At 41.5% G+C, this 20,888-nt stretch overlaps 1 protein-coding gene across 2 annotated transcripts in view; it reads left to right on the top strand.

The window, feature by feature from the left end:
- Positions 1–780: 780 nt before the first annotated feature.
- CTDSP2 (CTD small phosphatase 2) overlaps positions 781–20,888 on the top strand; it is a 54,883-nt gene continuing 34,775 nt past the window's right edge. For both annotated transcript variants that reach the window (XM_083355048.1, XM_083355047.1), the window contains exon 1: positions 781–1,483. In XM_083355048.1, the coding sequence (XP_083211174.1) occupies positions 1,420–1,483 (64 nt within the window). In that variant the 5' untranslated portion in view covers positions 781–1,419. The remainder of the gene's footprint in view (positions 1,484–20,888) is intronic.

Raw genomic sequence — 20,888 nt, 5'->3', positions numbered from 1 at the left:
AATAGCATAAACATTTAACATTATTGTAATGTTTATCATTTTAAGCGATATACATTTTATATGCAATCCAAGACAATTCCTCATCATTCAGTGCAGCCCAGGCAAGCCAAAAGGTTGGGCGCCTGTGAATTAGACCATCATTGTTTATTCTGGTAAGGAGAGAAAATAAAAAAAAAAATCTATTGGTAGATCTGATTTGCAGAAGAACAAAAAGATATACCCAATTGCATAGTAATCCTAACAGTTAAAATTGCTCCCACCCCCACCGAAAAACCTTCCTATTATTTCCTATTATTTTACAGTACCCGAGGAACACATTCAAGTGTGTGGTAGGATGTTGTCACTGTGTGTTGGGGGGAGAGGGGGGAGGGGGGAGGCTCAGCTAATCTCAATGCACACATGTTGTACATGTTGTACTTTGACAATAAAGTCAGTGGTTATTTTTTTTTTAAGTGTCGACTTTCTCTCGCTGAAGAAACTGTGTACATTCCTTGCCGTCATTTACATTTATATTTTCTTCCACTCGCAGGCTCCCAAACAGAAAACTTCCAAATAGTTCCGCCCTTGCCTCCCACCCACCCCCACCCCACCCCCACCCCCACCCCACCCCCGCAGGCAGCGCCTGTTGGGAGAAGCCAGCCGTCCTGCAAGAAGGCCGCCCCCCCAAAAGGGGTGTGGCCACCTCTGCCCTTCTCTTTTTCTCCGGCGCCTGGAATGTTTTGTTAGGTAAACACCGCATAGTAGAGTTTTTAGCCACGCCTCCTTCGCTCTCCCCCCCCCTCTCTCTCTCTCTCTGGGCCAATGGAAATGCCGGAGCGGTTTCAAGGCTACTCCCTGTGCGCGAGAGAGCCACTGAGCTGGTGGTAACAAAATAACAAAAGCCTCGAACGTTGCAAGAGTAACGGGGCTCCCTCTCCCCCCCTCCTCCTCCTCGGCTTCGCTCCCCCGCCCGGTTTGGCCCTTATGCACGCCGTAGAGCCCGTTGGGTCCGATTTGTGGAAAGCCGCCGGGCGGAAGCGAGGCGCCCAGAAAGGATCCGGAGCTTGGTTGTTTATCTGGAAGGGAGAGGACTGGAAACCGCCCGCGTCCCATTTCCTCGAGCCTGGGTGTTTTGTGTGCCTGTGGGAGAGACGAGAGAGAGACGGACAAGACAGACAAGTGTGGGGTTGCCCCCACCACCACCTTTGCTTCAGCCCTGGATTCTCCATGTTGGACCCGATCTGAGGAGCGTCTACACCGCTGCCTTTGCAAAGGGCTTACTCCGAGGCTTTGCAATTGAAGGAGGAGCGGGCGAACTCCTTGCCTTCTCCATCGCGCCCATTCCTTCTCTTGCTTCATTTGCCCCCCCTCCTCCTCCTCTTCCTCGGATATTTTCCCTCCTCCCGACTAAAGGATCCCCAGGGTCAGCGGGATTGTTAGATGGAAAGCCGGTCTATCATCACCCAAGTGCAGAGGGACGAAGCCTTGGTCTTTTCGAAACAAGGTAAGTTGGAAAGTTGTTTTCTTCCTAGCTTGCCACCTGGGGACAGGGGTGGGGGTGGGGGAAGGAAAGAAACCCCCCCACTTTAAGCAGCCTGATTAAAAGATCGTGTGTGGGGTGTGTGTGTGTGTGCTTCACTACTATTTGAGCCTTGCAAAAAAACCAAAAACCTGAAGTCCTAGTGTGTGGGTGGAAGGAGATGCGTGTTTCTTAAAAGCACTTTCCTCCCAACTCTCTCTGTGTGTGTGTGTGTGTGTGTGTGTGTGTGTGTGTGTGTGTGTGCAGTCCGCGCGTCTCTTTAAGAGAGAAGCTTCCAATTCGCCCCCCTCCCTCCCTTTCTCCCTTGGAGTCCAGATGTGCCGTGTAGAGCAGTGTTTGCGACTGTCAATCCCTTTCGATTCGGGCAGTGGGGGGGGGGGAGGGCAGGCGGTAGCGACAGGTCTGCGCGAGATCTCCCCTCCCTTCCCGAAATGTGGAAATCGACGGCCCCCTGCGCGAGGCGGGGGGGGGGTAGGAGAAGTGAACTTGGATTCCCTCGCCCCCCCCCTCAAACGGCCTTGTTTTTCTCGGTCGCCCCTTCCCGCGTTTTCCTTCCCGCCCTCCCCGCCTGGTCCGAGGAAGGTAGAAGGTAGAGAGTAGATATTGGAGGCTTCTGCAGAGAAGCCGATGGGGAAGGGAGAAACTCCTCGGAACGTTTTGTTTTTCAATCCTGTCGCTCTTCCGCGCGTGCGTAACTAACGCACTTCTTGAAACCCTTCCAAATGTTGCTCTTGAATCGTTCCGGATCTGGAAGGGGTGGGTGGGTTTTTGGCTTTGGGTTTTTTTGCACCCGCTCTTGGAGTGCCAAATCTTAAAAGTCACATTGGAATGTATTTATTTTTGCTCAGCCTTATCGTCTAAAATGAAGATGAAGCCATTATACACACACTCACATATATACATATACATATACATATACATGTGTGTACACACACACACAATATATATATATATATATATATATATATATATATATATATATATATATATATATACACACACACACACACACATACATACATACATACATACATATACGCGTACACACACACACACAAACACACATACAGCCTTAAATCCGTGCTTAGAATATTCCAAGCCAATGTAGGCATAGTACTACGGGGGCTTTTGAGGTTGACACTCCGGATCACATTTACTACAAGCCAGGAAACGGGGGCTACCGACAGGTTTCCTCCGGATAGTTTGACTCCACCATTTAAATCAATTTGGCGGAGGACAAAATGCCCCCGGTTCCTAAGTCTTTGAGACCTGTATTTTCAGTATCTTTTAAAAATAAAAATAAAAAAATAGTAATAATCGGCTTTCCTCTTTGGAGGTACGCACAGGATTGGATGGAATCATTTCATTTTAATGTTGCCACCTATTTTATGTTGTTTTTCTCCTACCCCCTCCTCTTCATTTGTGCTGGTGTTTATTCAGCTGATGTTGGCTAACCAGATTTTTCTGCTTCGCTATTGGCCAAACGGTTACCCCTCCCCTTGTGATCTTGACAGAAAGGGTCTTGGGGAGAGAAAGCAACGCAGGGTGGGAAGCCTGGACAACTTGTCCTTTGCTGGGTGTCACTTAATTGCTTCTCCAGTTGCAAATCTCCTAGGTTCAGTGAAGCTATCTCCACTCTTCCCAGGTAAATGAGTGCAGGATTCTATTCCTCCTCCCCCCCAGTAATCTTGCAGATTTTGTTGTTGCAAAGTCGTGTCTGACCCATCATGACCCCATGGACAACGTTTCTCCAGGCCTTCCTGTCCTCTACCATCTTCTGGACTCCATTTAGGCTCACGCCTACTGCTTCAGTGACTCCATCCAGCCACCTCATTTTTGTCGTCCCCTTCCTTCTCTTACCCTCAACCTTTCCCAGCATTAGGCTCTTCTCCAGTGAGTCCTTCTCATTAGGTGGCCAAAGTATTTGAGTTTCAACTTCAGGATCTGGCCTTCTAAAGAGCAGTTCAGCTTGCAGATTTACATGGCAGCTAAATATGCAAAAGTTGTCCCAGATGCATTTGGGCAGCTGTTTCCAAACTATTGCCTTCCAGATGGTTTGCCAATTGTGGGAGTTGCAGTCCTCAGCCCTATCAGGCTGCTTCTGAGGATTGGGTATACCTGGTCTCTTTTGGGGTGGAGAAGGAATGAAAAATGGAGTTCTGTTTCTGCATTGTATTTTTAATTCAGGGCCATGTGTCCCACCCAGCACAGCTACTATGAGTCCAGATAATTTTATTCCCAGCTGTTTCTGAATCATCTTAACTCCTTTGCATTTATGGTGATTTGTGAATAATAATCTAATCATCAATAACATCCCACGATTTTGTCACTGCTCTTGATAAAAGTTTGCCAGATCAAAAACTGGACGCTCCGCAGTGCCGCAGAGCTTGATGTGTTTTGTGGTGGAATCTGAATTTCAGATGTTCCAAAAGAAGGGACATCCATCTCTGAAATGGGTCTATGCAAGAATGAAGATTGGGGGGGAGGAGGTTAGAAAGTTCTTATAGTACCTGTTTGCCAAGAACCCAAAGCTGATTATATGAGTAGATGCAGTAGGTGTCAAGAAAAGTGAAAGGGACTGATTTGGAGAAAGTGGTAATCTTATGCATAATGACTTGGGAGGAAGACCCAGAAAGCAATAGGTCCTTAGAGTAAGATTAAAAGGCTGAAGAGAGGGAGAAATAGCTGGTGTTAAAAGATTTGCTTTGGAATAAACGAGTCATGCATAAAATTGAATTGGTGCATTTAATGAAATTCTTGATCATATTCTCTCCCCCCCCCCACCTGCTTCTTCTCAGTGCCTTGAACAGTTTCGTTGCCAGCTCTCCATTTGCCCTCCTCCCTCCTTTTTTTTTTAGTTGTCTCTTTTCAGGGAAATGGAGGTTTTGGTGGCAGCCATCCAGAGAAGCTTGGATATTGAAGCCTCTGGTGAACAAACAAGATGCAAATTAAGCTAAGGCCTTAGCAGGGCCTGCCAAAGTACATTTAAGGCCACTAGCCAGTTTCCGAATATTGCAGCTCTCCCATGTAATTTAACAGGCAGTGTTCTCTGCAATCTTTGTTGATCAAGGAATGTGAATAAAGGCTGTAGGAGGATTTGTTGATAAAGGCCTTGGGGCAAAGCCTGGGGCCTGGGTGCATTTTGTTAGCAATCTGTATAGGTGGCACCAAATTGAGAATGCAGGTTGATTTTTTACTTGGTTGATTGGCAGACAGGTGTGGATTACTACTCTTAGAGGATCCTGGATTCTGAACCAAGTCTATTTTCTGATGGTGTTTTTTACCCAAAGAGTAAAGTTTGGTGTAGTACTTAAGGCATAGGCTTGGGGGGGTGGGATAGTGAGTTCTAGTTCTGCCTTAGGCACAAAACCAGCTGGGTGATCTTGGGCAAGTAATTTTCTCTTGACCCTAGGAAGAGTTAATGGCAAACCACTCTTGAAAACCTTTGCCAAGAAAACTGCACGAATCTGGTAGTCTTCAAGAAATCAAACACAACTGAACAAAAGTGAAAAGTTACCGAAATGCAATGTAAGGTGGTAATTTTTTTTTAATCAGAAGAGAGCCAGTTTGGTCTAGTGGTTAAGGCACTAGGCTGAAAAGCGGGAGTCCATGATTTCTACTGTAGTCTTGTCTGAAAGCCAATTGGGTGACCTTGGGACCTTCACACACACTCAGCACAATTCATCTCACAGTGCTGTTGTTGAGAGGAAAATAGGAGGAGGAAGGTGTGTGTTTGCTGCCTTGAATGATTTGTAAAAAAAAAAAAAGTGGGATATAAATATGCTATTGTCCAAAGGAAGAGGATCTGGTAGCTGTGTACTTAGTTTAAGTAGAGAAAATGGTAAAAGAATAAGACTAGAGTAATACTCAAATTTCTTCTCAGCTATTTCAAAATTAGCCAACAAGAAAGAAAAGAGCAAATTGGTAGGTGCTTGTTTTATAATCGCTGTCCCTCAGTTATGGAACTGCTTTCCATTAAAGGTCACCTTTAAATGGAGGAGTTTAAGCTCAAAACAAGTTAATGTTGATATTTAGAGACGGTTGTTGCAAATAGCCCTGAACTTTAGAGAAAGAAGAGATAGAAATGAAACTCAGAAGTTTGTGTGAAGAAGCAAATGTGGATTCGGGAAGGAAGGTGGGGGATGGCAAGCTTATTTTTATTGACAAGCAAGGCACATATCCATAAAAGTTCATCAGTGCCAGACAGATTAATAAATGCAAATTTCAGAAATCAGTAGAATCTGAAACTGGAAGAAAATTCATTCTACACATAAACACGTACCTTGGTCAGAATGTAATAATTCAGCTCACATGAATATGGAATCTTAAGTCTAACATGAACTTGCCATGGAGATTAGGCCTCCAATCAATCCTTGTGCTCTTCTTTTAGAAGCACATTTTTGGGATGTGTACTCGAGTTGGTGTCAAATAGAAGGCTGCTACTATATATCAGAGTTAGAAACGGGAGAGGCCATAGCATAAGGCAAGCCAAAGTGGGTTATACAAAATATATGCACACAATACTTTTTGGGGGGAGGGCAAGTATTTTTTGGGGAGGAGCAACAGTTTGTCAGAATTAGCATATTTTCAGGATACCCATGAGGGGTAGGTAGGCAAGCAGGAGGGTTTTCATTGTCCAATATAGCAATATAAAAAAGGACAATAACAGCCTTTTTTAAAGGATCCCAACTATTCCTAACATTGCTGGGCTTGTGGGGATCACTCCAGGGCAGAGTCTGTCCCAGTTATTACATTCCTATCTAGTTTTTTGTATTTAGTACTCTGCTGGAGGAGAGCATGTGGGTCCATTAAATGGGAACCACGGAAGGAATCTGCCGTTGCCATGAGCTCTTTTGTTCTCCTGTAACAAGGATGTTAAATTTTGTGCAGGAGTTAGTAGCACAGACTGATTTAGGAAGCTCTCACGCTTGCAGACAGTAGTTGCCTCTGAGAATGATCTAGGGTGAGTAGGTGACGTCATTCAGCTTTTCAGTTTACCTTTCCTGTGCTGAGTTCACATTCTGGAGCTGGGCATCTGTGTCTCATGTTCTGTAAAGCAAGAACCGCCATTTGGGAGTCCACCCACCCCTGTTCGGAGGAGCATTGGAACAAAGCTAGCATTAGTCGGGTGTAACGGGATGGGATGATTTGTATTTATGAACAGAGGACGACATGCTCATTGTGCGCTTTTTTCTTTTTGTTGCAGTACCACAGTCTTTTAAAATTAATACTGAAAACAGAAAATCTAGTTTTTGGAATTCAGCAGGGATTGGTTTAATTGGGATATCTGCCGTCTTTTTTTAAAATATTCTGTCTTTTGCCTCATGGTTTCAAGAAATAAGACTTGTTTGGATGGAAGTTCTCAAATGGTAGGGTACCCCAACACTGGTGTGTGTGAGTCTGTCTGTGTAAAAAATGTATAAAATGGTGGAGGGAAGAAAATCCCTTTAGCAGATGGAGCCAATGATGTTTTTCCTATACCCTACCCCACAAGGACAGAGGATTCGTTTCAGAGCCAAACTTATTTTATTTTAACTGTAGAATTAATGGGAAATGTTTGAACACAGCAGCAAATGCCTTTTTACTGGTTAGCTGTTTTTAGCAGGAGGGATTTGAGAAATTTTAGACGTTTGCAATAATTATGTTTAAAAAGAAGCAAGTTTGAAAAGTAAAAGAAATGTTGGTTTAATTTGTTCAGGAATGTTTGGAATGGCATTCCTTTCTGTGTAGATCACGCCATATACAGAGCTTCCCAAAAAGTAAAGGCATCTCTCAAAGCATGCATTGATACAAGTTTAATAATTGAAGGTTGCTGCCTAGAATATTCCCTATAGAACATTTTCTTGAATTTAATGGGTTTTGTATTTTTACAGAGGAGTGCAAAGTTTTCTCTGAATTTTTTTTAAAACTAGTTAAAGAATTCTGTGGAAAACAAACATGTGGGTTAAACATGAGGGATGAATACACACAGAATCTCAGAGAGGAACATTCCAGGACCTTGTTAGGACCCTGAAAGTTTGGGTAACATCCAGTTTGAACATTCAGACGATGGGTGGAAAATCATTAACCTTACAAGAAAGAATCATGTAAACTAGGATTAATTAATGCAGTTCTTCTGTTAGATCAATTTTTAAAAAAGTCTTAGTTCTACCTCTTTGGAGTATAAAACTTTTGCAATAATATTTAAAGGCCACTGGAGCTATCAGCTCAAGTTGTGCACTTTTGGGACACGTATACTGTCGCACACCCTGGCTTTTTAAATTGGGCTAGGTTGCTAATAAAACCTAGGCACTTGTACAAATGGGTAAGTTTAAATATTGCCTTTAATGGGGCAGTTGCTTCATACCGTAGCACTGTGGTGATATAGGTTTCTGCACCAATGAGTAATTATTGTGATGCTTCAGAGGAAAGGAGCAGCCTTAGATTCTGCCCCCTATTTTAAAGAGGTACGGTAGGCTAATCCTCAAGCAAAGAGGAGGTAATTGCTTGATGAAAATTGCTAAATGGATTTCAAGCATCCTTCGACAGAGTTATTGTTGGAGTTAAAAGGCTCCAAGTAATCCAGTCTTGATTACAAAACATCCCCTTCCAAGAAAATAGTTATACAGAAACTACTTTGAAGAAAACATATTTGACGTCAGCAATGATGTCACACAAGGACATCTGGTAGCAGAATATTCCTTCTTTCACGTTGGAGCTAGCAGAAATAATAGAAGGGACATATTCCATTTTTAAAAAATAATAATAATCACAGTTCTGAAGTTCCTTATAACAGATTTGTACCCCAGAGGGAATCCTTCACCCAGAAACTTAATTCTCCAAATCCCCACACTCAGCATTTTAATTAATCTACTATAAAAAAACTCCTGGGGCCATATTTAAATTTTAGGAGATAGCATAGCATGCCTGCTCACTTCTGATTTGAGGTTCTCCTTGTTTTTGAAATGTTAACAGGGTCTCCCAGAAGGTAACCATAGTTGATTCAACTGGTTGATGAAGTTACTTCCCCATCTTTGTTGTGGGTTATCTAGATCTGTGAACGTCAACTTCCAGAACTCTTAGCAATTGTCACACATACTGGGAGTTGAAGTCTATACCTCTGGAGGGTGCCCAGGTTGGGAATAGTTATACCAGAACTTTCCTGGAAGAGAGATGGGGTGGAGTTGTGCAGTTGGCTATACAGGTAGAACAAGCCTATGGGGTGAAATATGGATAGTAACTCTCATATTGAAGTATGTTCTTGCCATCAAGTTAGTGGGTAATCTTGAAAATAGATTACAGATAGTCCTTGACTTATAACAGCTCATTTAGTGATGGTTTGAAGCTACAGTGGCATTGGAATAAATAACTTATGACAGTTTTTCACACTTATTACGATGGTTGCAGCAGCCCCGTGGTCACATGATCACATTTCAGACACTTAGCAATTGATTCATATTTATGACGCTTGCAGTGTCCTGGGATCATGGGATCACCTTTTTCAACCGTCTGACCACAGAGTCTGTGCGGAAGCCTGATTTGCTTAACTGTGGCAAGAAAAGTTGTCAAATGGGACAAAACTCACTTAACAAATGTCTCACTTATCAACAGAAATTTTGGGCTTGTGGTAACACGTGGACTACCTGAATTAGAATTTAAGCATATGTATATTTGGTTAATAAAGTATAGATTAAGGAGTGACAAAAATGGTTGTTGCATGGCTTAATGAATACATGGAGAAAGCTGGAAATATCCCCCAAATTTTTTTTACATTCTTCCTGCATTTCTTGGTCTTTTAACAACCAGAACTAATTCCAGAGGGACTAGAAAGCCAATATAGAAAGAACCAGGAAGTAGGGGAAGAGGTGGCTCTTCAAAAAAAGCATCCGGTTGCACAATTGTTCTCTGAAATTTAAATTATGCTACAGGAGGAAATGCAGCTGATAAAAGGAAGGAACAGGTTAAAATACTTACCGTACTCTCGACTCTTGTGATTTATACAAAATTATGTAATAATTGTATTAAAATGAGCAAGAATCTCCTGTCTCATTCTTTTCCATCTCAAATCTGCCTTCAGAAACGCTTGCTTAATGATTGCAAATTATGGATGAAACATACATTTCAACAGATTTGTGGGGGTTTTTTTCCTATATAAAGGGGGGGGGGTTGCCTGTCATTTTGCCGAAAACCTTGTGTCATGTCATTTACTAGTGCAGTATTTTCTTAAACTTGGCAACTTTAAGATGCCTGGACTTCAACTCCCCAAATTCTTCAGCTAGAGTAGTTTGGGGAGCCGGCAAAGGTTTTTTTCTCTCCCAAGAATAAGAGACATAAAAGATTTTCCTGTCTTCGCTTGCTTAAAAGCTGTTCTGGTTCTCCAGTTTACCCTACATTTATCTCTTCCTCTAGGGAAGGCTCCATAGTGGAAAATTCAAGGAAGGGCAGGCAATCTCTGTCAGTTGCATCATAACCTATTTTTCTCACTCCGCATTTCCTTCTCTTTCCTATTCATTAATGAATTATATGATAGAAGTATGCAAAATTACAGGAAGTTTATATCCAGCTATTGCCAGTTAGCACTTAATTTTGTAGGAACAGCAGATTTACGTAACTAGCTACTAACAGAGAAGACACGATTTGTTTCTTACAAACATCTTAGAAAGAGATAAGGCAGGGCAGATAGATGACTTGTTCACCATGTATCTAGTACAGGGGTCCCCAACCCCTGGTCCGGGGACCAGGACAGTCACGACCTGGATGATTGATAATGTCCATAGATACTTGTATCTAGTAGATACTTCTTTGAAATGCTCAAGCAGGACATGTAATCCTTGAAAGCTGTTTTTGTGGTGTATGCTGCTTTGGGAGATGAAGTCTTCACTTAGCTAATGCAGAGGGCTTATTTTCCATGCATTGAATTAACTTGTCAAAAAGTGCATTAAGCCCCCTTCCATTCCATGCCTCTGGACTTGTCAATTTAAAAAAATGCCATAACCAAAAAAAGCTTAGAAATCTCAGCAAGAAAAAAATTGATTCCAGCAGCTAGGACAGTGATGGCGAACCTTTTAGAGACTGAGTGCCCCAAACCCGTCCGTGCCTCCCTGCCCGCCTCACTTTGCACCCAGCCTGCTTTGCCCCTGCAAGGCCACCCATTGCCTCCACGGCCCGCCGGAGTAGGTCGCCCAGGCTGGCCAGCAGCCGCCTGGCAGCCACGCCCTCCACCCGCGCCCCGCAGGATCATCTGCACACGACGGCGCGAGGGCAGAGTCTTGTCCCCGCTGCCCGGCTGCCATGTCCTTGGCTGTGCTGCTCCACGTGGACTGCGCTCAGGGGCGACTCCTCCAGGGGGGCTGCTGGTAAGGCCACGGGGGAAGGCGGGGCTGGGGTGACAGTGCGTGTTCCCACAAAGGGGGCTCTGAATGCTACCTCCGGCACTCCATAGGTTCGCCACCACTGAGCTAGAAGCTATCTCTTCTTACCCGGCCCTACACCCACCACCAGAGCTTGAGCATCTGAAAGTAAATGTCTAGAAATTAGAGAAATAATATATATGGGATTGGGGTGTGTTTGGGTCACTTCATCCTTTCTCCCTCCTGCCCCAGCCTGGATCTCCTCAACAGGAGCCTTCTCTCTGGCTTCTGCTTAAAGGAAGAAGAGATGACACAGGGAAGACTTGTTGATCCTGAATCAGTGGCAGGAAAACAGATTTCTCAATCCTGTTACGTATATACTATTATTAAGAGCATCCGAAAGTGGGAGGAGTGTTTATTTCTTACTGGAGAATTGAATAGAATGTGCTTTGTTTTCTATATCCACGTGTATTATTTTTCTGAAATTTCTGAAAGGGAGTCTTTGGTCCCAAAGTGTATTTTTATACTATAATTCTTATCTTCTGGCTTCTATCTAAGAGGGAAATGGCCCCTCTTAGCATATTTAACATGTACCTGAATTCCTGGTGTTAGATTGAAGAATTGGGTAACATTACTGCCTGCATATTTTAGACCCTGGTGCTAACCTCCCTCTGAGGATATGCCTTCCTGTGTGCAGCATTAGAAAATGCACCAATGGAAACATTAGTGCACTGGACAGTCTCAGGCCAGATATAATAAACTAATAAGATGCCACTTATTGTATGATGGTTTCGATTTTCAGTATTGTGGTTAATTCTTCTGATGAGTTAAGTTTTATCAGGACAATCATTTGGAGTGGGTAGGTAGGAAGGACGTTCCGCTGCTCAATGAAGCTGCTGCTTCTGTTGCATCTGTGGGGTTTTTCTTTTTCCTTTCAAATATGTGTAAACCTCTGTTCTTAAAATGCAATGCAGTATTGCTACTGAACCAATGAAGACTTGTGAAAGGAGCTGGAACAATCCCAGATGCATGGTTGTAGTGTTGCCCAAAACTGGTTGGTGCTAAAACATTTGCTTCTGGGCATCTTTTTAAGAAAGAGGTGCTTGAGGGGGGTGGGGGAGAAACCAATGAGAAGCTGTAAGGATATTCTGTTGCTGTTACAAAACCTCTGAATAAGCCATTGCCTCATTTTTCATCCCTTGCTCTGAAAACAACCTTAATCACTTCATACAGAAAACAAAACAACATATCCTTTTTTTAATCGTGGCCAACACATTATCATAATTATTTCCACAGCTATTTCCAAGTTGTCCTCCTGAATCAGGAGGTGGTCTTATCCCACCCTAGTTGAACTGCTGACCCATGCAATCGTGAATGACATAAGGCTCATTTTAGATTTTATTTTCTGATTCCTGCTCCTCATATTGTAACAGACACTTCAAGAATTAGAAACAGATTGAAACTATGCTGCAGAAATATGCCCGTAGCCATTCTAATTCCTGAATCCGCTTCTTGCAATTGAAAAAGAAGATGACTTACGTTGCTTATTGGAGGATGCTCAGGCTTTGGCAGATCTCCAAGTTCCTCTTCGGAAGCAAATAATAGATACTAGGCTAAGATGGCTGAAGGAAAGGACTGACCGCTAGCAGGGTTGAAAACAACCTACTCATCATCCAGATAGGAGTAGTTCCGTCCTTTATGCTTCCTGACATAACTGGTTGTTAACCAGCAGTAGGGAAGTCATTATCTTCTCTCATCTCTATGGAGTGATGAGCTGTATAGAGCTTCAGCCTTACAAGTGGCATAAAAATTACTGTCGTAACATGACTAAAATGGAAGTAGTCCTCTGAAAGTGCAGCTTGCCTATTCATGTAATAAGAGTACAGCTGAGTGCTCTGAAGATGAGAATTTCTCCTTTCCCTAATTGCAGAAGCACGAAGGAGTTGCTTCCTCTGAAATCCATGCAGAAACTGAACTATTCTGGAATGTGTCAAATAGGCATCGGCATATAAAATACGAGGCCAAGTCAGGGAAAGGTGAAGCAAGGGGGCAGATGGATCACTGAATGCTGCCTGCCTTGGATTCCTCTATCTCTGATTGCTTTTATTGGGTATTGGCCAAGATATGAAGGAACCTTTTACCTGTGCAAGCAGCCTGTTTGTGAACAAGCTCTGCAAAAATCTAATTAATGAGCCTGGTGGAGCATGGAGCAACGAACAAGGAAATTGGTTTGAGCTACTGGCAGGATTAATGCACTGTCTTCTGCCATAGTTTATTGGAGAAATCACAGCAGGGATTAATGGTCATGCTAAATTCTAAGCCATGGCTTACAAAATGCAAGCTTTGCACACTCTAAGGATGTGAAGAACTCTGTGGCCCAGTAACAGGACATCTAGTGTCTCACAGAGTGAGAAGTTTCAAAACGTGGTCAAAGATCAGAGAGACTTTTCAGTCTTATCTGTTAAGTGAGGCATCGGTCCATTCATTGGGGGGGGAGTGTTGTTTCTGAAAAAGAGGAGTAATCATTTCCTAGAATTATTGTATCACCTTAATGTACTCACAAATAAATGCGGACTGAAGTATACTAACTTAGTTTCCAAGATTCTGTAGCCTAACCTTTTCTTTCCTGGCATTATAAAGCTGATTAATGAGACTTTGTGTGAATCTGGTTTCCTTAATTATATCTGATGTTAGGAGCTTGAAAGGATCAGAGCTAGTCCAGAATGCTACCAACTATATATCATTCCAGAACAATCACTCTTGGGAACTGCCTTCAGAACAATTCAAGTGAAGTGTTTTGAGAGAGAAAAAAACGGAATAATGATATCAAGATAGTCTGTCACCTGGCCATCAAATTTTACACATCAAATGGTTCACATGACATTAAACAACCAAACAAACCTACCACGAATGGATGCATTCATCCTCTCTCAATCCAAGCTACCTGCTGTAATAGAGTTGTTATTTTAGGTTGATGTCTTAAAAGCTACTGTAATTGGAGAAGGAACTACTACAGGTAAGTATGGTTCCTTTTGCTCCTATAGAAACCATAATTTCTGGATTCATGTAAGTTGGGAAATGATTCAGTTTTGAAACCAACATGGTTTAGAACGGGTAGGCAGCCTTGCCTCTTTTATGACTCATGCTGGCTCAGGAATTCTGGGAGTTGAAATCCACCAGTCATAAAAGAGCCAAGGTTGACTACCCCTGGTTTAGAATTTGGCTTGCTCCAGTGCTAGTAACCATAGCTTCTTTCCAAAATGATAGTTAATTACAGCTTTCCCAATTTAATTGGACTTGTACAAAATGAGGACCCAAAGATTGAATACATGAGCAACGGTTGCCTGCTGTATATCTCGACTTAAGAAACCAAAATATATTTGTCAAAGAGGGGATTAGCTGTAGCCTCCATAATATGTCACAATTTTCTTGTGAGGTGGGGCTGCTAATCTCTTTTGTGGTTGGGTAACGGAGGTGCCCTTTTTCTTCACTTGATTTTGCTTAAGGCAGTGGGCCATTTAAGTGGAGATCGGGCAATGTGGCAGTGGGACCTTAACAATTGGCCTTTAAATAATTTGTCCTTGTGTCCTACAAGGGTTTGATAACAGTAAGAGAAGATAAGTCTTTATCTTCAGAGCTGATTATTGAGATGGATTGTCTTACATATTGAGAGAACAGGATTGCAGGAATAGTTTCTCTAGAATGTAGTCTTCAAAAATTTCTTCTTTTAGTAGACCCTATGGACTGGTGTTTGTTGATTGTGCTCTTTCAGGAACTAGTACAGATAACTTACATAGTCTCCAGCAAGTCTGCCCATTGGCAGTACTGGATAGGATGATGACAGTTGTAGTTCAACATAGCTAAATGATGCCAGATTGTGACAGCCGGTATAGGCTGTGCCTAGCATATACCGTATATGCCTATCTCTTCCTGCAGACCTTAAAATGGTTCTTGCTGTTGTTGATGATGATCTGGGGGACACTTTCCCCTAAAAGACAGCAAGCTGTGATTTAGGACACAGGAAATAAAAAGTTTAAAAATATAAAAATACGCAGCCTTGCATTTTCCATCATCCCTCACCCCATTCCGCTGAAGAAAAGGGAATTGGCAGCAAAAAGGAAATTTGTGAAGCTTTCAGGCAAGCTGCTATGGATCTTTATTAAGGTTGCTTTGTTTTGTCTTCTTGGTTGTGATTGGACATAGTTACTGTTTTATTAGGCTCATTGTTTAGCTGCAGAGTAGGTATTTTGCCTACAAACAAATATCTCCAGTTGTCGTTGTTTCTTCTTCTAATTCTCCTTCTCCTCCTCCTCCTCCTTCTCCTCCTCCTCCTCCCAAATAATTTTATTAAAAGTTTAAAAACAAAGGTATAAAATAATAAAGAATCATGAAGAAAAAGAAAGAAATCAAAGACAAAGCTAAAAGGGTAAGAAATGAAGAAAAAGGAAAAGAAAAATGGAAAAGAAAAAGATGCAGAGAAGTAGTTTCTTATTTTCTTTACAGCAGTTATAATTATGAATTCACTTCTCTAAAATTACACCATCCATTTCTTCTTTCTATAATTTATCCTGTCTAATCACGAAAACCATAAACCATAAGTTCATCTTTTCCATTTTACACAAAAAACACATAAGGGGTTTGCAGTCATCAATAAACGTAGATAATTGTTTTCTCTAATCAAATAAGTCAGCTTGGTCGCCTCAGTAAGTTTTATCATCTTCACTAACCATTGCTCCATTGTGGGTATTGCCAAATCTTTTCATCTTTGTGCATTCAATAATCTTGCTACCGTTATCAACAAAGCTCCCCAGTCTTAATGTAAAATGGAAATTACAGGATTTTACTTTCAATGATCTTCTGAGAGAGCCATTAGGAAGTATACTTGGGACAGTGAATCTTAAGTGGAATTGGAAGTTCCAAGGATCCTTCAGTCTGGAAGATGTACACACAGTTCTCTGATGGATTTTCTGATCTGTTTTTGCAGTGTTTTCTTGTTGATTTTTCTCTTTTCTTTTCAGCTCTTTGCAAGGTTTATATACTGGCTGCAGCAAAGTCAGAGTTTCTTTCAATGTTGCTTCCCACTTAGGGTACCTGCAAAGTGAAGCTGGCTTGATACAGTTGTATGGACTTCACCCAGGAGCAACTGGCATCTCCATGCATAGAAACTAACTAGGCACGCACAAACGGATAAGGGGCTCTTATTTGCAGAACTTTGTTTTCAAATCTTCTCACAAGGTTGCTGGGTACGCTCATTCTGGATTCAGCTGTTCAGCAGGATGCACAACAAGCATAATAACACCAAATTTTGACCTATGTATTTATGATATCATTGCTAGTTGCTGCCACAACACACTTGTGTCTTGATGTCTCATGCAAGTAGGTAAGTCGTGGTATTTGCCTTATGATGTCACATTTGTTTTTTCATTACACACACACACACACACACACACACACACACACACACACACACACACAGAGAGAGAGAGAGAGAGAGAGAGAGAGAGAGAAGAGGCCCATGGAACTACTGTAATGCCCACAGCAGATTTTGGGAGCTTGGAATCCCTTGGTTACATTTTTTTTCTCCATATAACCTGGAAAGGGAAAAATGACTAGAATGAAGTAACAGTGAATGTGGGGCCAAGGAATACATATGAATGGTAGCAAGTGGAGGAAGATCACACCTATAAAATGAGAAATTCTCCACAAAGACTTTAGGGGTGCATCTCTGTAGCTTTCTTTGGAGTTGGCCAGAAATGATACCCCTTCCTTCGTGTAAGAACAACTTCATACTCCAATTTCTAGCCCTGAAATTTCTCCCATAAAGGGCCTGTTTATTTTTTTTTCAAGAAAGCCGTTGGATAAAGCAGTTAAAATACTCAGTTTAGTGTGTTTTGTCTGATGCTTTTTGATTTCCAACTGAAAATAGCCATGTGATAGAGCATGCTGGCTGGAGAATTCTGGTAGTTTAAGCAAGCTTAAAATTCCTGAGGTTGAGAAACACCTGTAGAGACTAACGTGTTAGACCTGTTTTCTTCATCTAGTATAAAATATTTTAGGGCACAGTCCCCTAAAACTGCAGAAAAATTAGCTTTCAATTTCCATCTGATTAACATGGTATTTTATCCCTAAGCTGAGTTACCCCTCTTTCCTTAGAATTATATTCCATATTGTTATGTGTTACATTAAATACTATTTTGATAATGGCTGTTTTTGTTTGCAGTATCACTTCCTGTTTCAACTACCGTTGTATTAGTACAACTTAAAAAAAGGGTCAGATGGCTTTGAGTTTTGATATAAGAAATATCATGACAGTGATTGGGCAAAGGATACAAAGAGGAAAAGAGCAACACAATGCTCATTCACCATATTTAAAACCATTTGACATATATAGCATGCCCAATAAGGTGGCAACACGTAACTTCACAAATCACAAAAATCTGAGCAGGATTAGTATTTCGCAACTGTGTATAAAGGTGGTACTGTGAGGGATTCTGTAATGTTCCTATTTCTCTTATTGGCCACGCTGATCCAGCCATTCTGGGGTGTTCCACAGTTTTCCAGAACCCAATAATTCATTGTGATTCATGTGTGTTCCATCTGGACTAGTATGATCTATAAAGGAAATGGAACAGTCTGGTGTTCCCTAGAACAATAGATTTTGCACATTCCTCATATTTGGATGGAAGACAACCAAGAAATCCCCTGACTATAGACTAAATAGAAAAATCTGGGGGAAAATGGCTGTCTCAAAAGAGATTTTATTATTAAATGTAATATTACATAACTAATGAAATGCTAAGTGATTGTGAAATCTGCACATTATGCATTTCACCTAGGTTAGCCTGCTTCTAACCTGTGCTATACAAGAATAAAATACTAGTGGTGTGAGAGAGGTTTCTGTAGCTCTCTAGAGGGAAGATGGGGGTTCAAATTTTGCATTTGGTGCAAGGAACGCCCTAAACAAGTTTAACAAGTGCCTGACAATTAGGTGGAATAGTGCCTGCGTATTTCCCCATTTAGCTTCATACTTTGAGAGCCTTTTTCAGCCTGGTGCACATCTGATGAATTTAACCATAGTTAGCATTCAGGATGTGGAAGATATGGGATCTTGAGAGCTGATTTCTCAGATTGATGAGAAGACTAGAAGCCATTTCCAAAGCAATCGCTAGGGAAAGACTTCCCCCATTTACGTAAAAGAGCCAAGCTTCCTCACTTTTACATTGAACATGTGCAGGCTTTCACCAGAAACCTGCCATTTTAATTTGCCTTATATGAAAGTAGACTGTGATGTTACTATATAACATTCTTCCTGATTTTAGTAGTCAGAACTTTAAGAAACTCATTTTTTGGACGAACCCTTCCTGTTCTAGGTTGCTATAGAAGTCTGATAGAAAACATAGATTTGGAGAACAATTAGGTTGGATGTGTCTGGAGTGATGCCTCTGGCTGAAATTATATATTAATGCTGACTTTCCTATTATTCCGACCAAAGCTCGTCTCCTTCGCTATGACAGTCTATGCAAAAATACGAAAGGATGTCAAAAGCAGATGTAGCTGCAGCAATCCTATTCAAGACTTAAGCCAATTACCTTACTTTTGTTTTTATTAAAAATAAGGTGATTGTGCCATCCTAAATAGGGTAGATTCCCTACATGAGCACCCCCCCCCCTACTTTTTGGGCACCAGGGACCGGTTCCATGGAGAGGGGCATGGCTTCATGTGCTACCTAGATCCTGCACGTGTGCAGATGAAGCTTCACTCTCTTGCATGACCCGGTTGCTAATGGGCCATAGTCCAGGGATTGGGGACCTAGGTGGGGAAAAAATTGAAAGGTGGATTAAAGGAAAAAAGGTAAAAAAATGCTAATATTAAAACAAATCAATTTTACTCATCAAATCCCTCCCATATATTTTTTCCGGGGAAGGAAGGAAGGAACCTTAACAATGGATTAGTTGCCGAGTTTGGTTGTAGCCATGTGTGTGGAGGCAAAGAATAAATCTGACCAAGTTTGATGGTGGATTGCTTTCTTGGCAAAACAGCTTTCAGAAAGGCCACTGAAGCTGGCTTTAAAACCTTCTGGAAAAAATAGATTTTGTTACCAAAGATACCTTACTTAAAAACAGACCTTCCAGTTAATACATTAGGAACATGTGGATAACAATAACATGTATGCAAAAATTATCCATGGTAGGAAGGTGAACTGGAGAACGACATAAGTGCTAACTCTTGAGAACAGAAAGGTCACAATTTACTTTCAGAAGGAAACAATATGTATTTTCACCAAGTTGTCTTGGAGGGCTATGCTGGCAATAGGGGAAAGTTTAGCTGTGGGCAAGCAGAACATATACCAGAGAATCCCTGATTTCTTGATCTTCACCTTCAGATCCACAGAATCCATGAGGTCTCCTGTTCTATGGAGATATAGAAAGTCAAACTTGTCTATTGCAGTCAAGTCTTTGTAACTTGGGTCAAATAGCATATTTGCTCAAGATTAAGTCTGAGATGGCTGCTGTTTACATCAGCCCTGTGACTTGAATTTCAAGTCTACAAGTCCATATGAGGTGTGTTCTTATACCTGAACGTTTTTGGATATAAGGGCTAATTTAAAGTAGATGGAGTTTTTTCTTCTATTGGAAGTTTGAGCTCTATCAAGATTGGCCTTTGATCTCCAGACCTGTAAATAGAGTTTTCAGTGTCCCCAACCCTCTAGATTTGTCTTAAGAAAGCAATACAACACCCTTGCTGCTGGATCTCAGTTCAATTATATAGGTAATTCTCATTTAATAAGTGCCCCAGACAGCAACCATTCACAGTTATATTAATGAAAAAGTAACTTCAGGACAAATATTTGCATTTATGACCTTTGCAGATCTGCAAAGCAAAGGAAACCTGAAGGGAGATAGGGACAGTCACATGTTTACATTAGTCCCAATTCTGGTTACTCACAATTCAAGCCTGATTAAGGCTCTTGGAATTCCATTTTGTCTCTGGAATTAACTTGTATTTTCTTCAAAAGGAAAATTCTCCTTAAAACTGAGCTCAGTGTCTACTGGCATTTTTTGTGGCAACTGTACAGAAGTGGTTGGCCATTGTGCCTTTAAGGCTTTTGTTTCTCCCCCCCCCCCAACTTCTTAGTCTAGCCTACAACCTAGAATTCTCTGGTGGTCTCTCATCCAAGTATCAATTGATCCAACTCTGCTATATTTTGGGGGGTTCCAGACAAGATGGACACTGTGCTGCCATCTGCTGCACTTTTAAACATAATCTGCAGAAGAAAAATCAGTTTGAATATAATTTGGCTTGCCCCAAAGGAAATGTATGGAGTGTTTTCGTCTCCTTACCTTTTTTATGTCACTTTCTTTCCTTCCCCGTTTCCTTAAACAATTAACATTCTTTCCAAGTTAATGATTTATATGTTTTTGGATTTTTCCCCAATACACAGTAACAAAAACATTACAGTACTGCTGTGTGCATAAAGTTCTACATACTGTAGTTATTTTACAATTAGTTGCATTTTTCAATAATAAAGAGCATACGGCAGATAACTTTTTCAGACAATTTTTCACTTCTAGAGAAGCAGAAGCTTAAGTTGAACTGGAGCTGTTTTGCAATTGATGCTTGCAGTGTGAAATCATAACTTGGTGGAGCAGTGGGCTAATGCCTCCTTTAACACCAGCTGCCTGCAATTAGTGCAGGTTCGCGTCCCACCAGGCTCAAGGTTGACTCAGCCTTCCATCCTTCCGAGGTAGGTAAAATGAGGACCCAGATTGTTGGGGGCAATAAGCTGACTTTGTAATAATGCTGCTTGGGGTGTGTGTGTGTGTGTGAGTGAAAGCCCTAATAAGCAGGCATATACATAGAATGAAGGCTACTGCTAAGCTTGTAAGCCGCCCTGAGTCTTCGGAGAAGGGCGGGATATAAATGGAATTAAAATAAAATAAAATAAAATAAAATAAAAAAATAACTTGGATTTCTAGTAACTGAGATGCAGCACACCTTATGTTCCTGGGTGTTGATAGTAATATTATTAAGCCTAATAG

The sequence above is a fragment of the Vipera ursinii genome (assembly GCF_947247035.1).
Source record: "Vipera ursinii genome assembly, chromosome: 2".
Taxonomy (NCBI): Eukaryota; Metazoa; Chordata; class Lepidosauria; order Squamata; family Viperidae; genus Vipera; species Vipera ursinii.
This window is presented reverse-complemented; position numbering and strand designations above follow the sequence as displayed.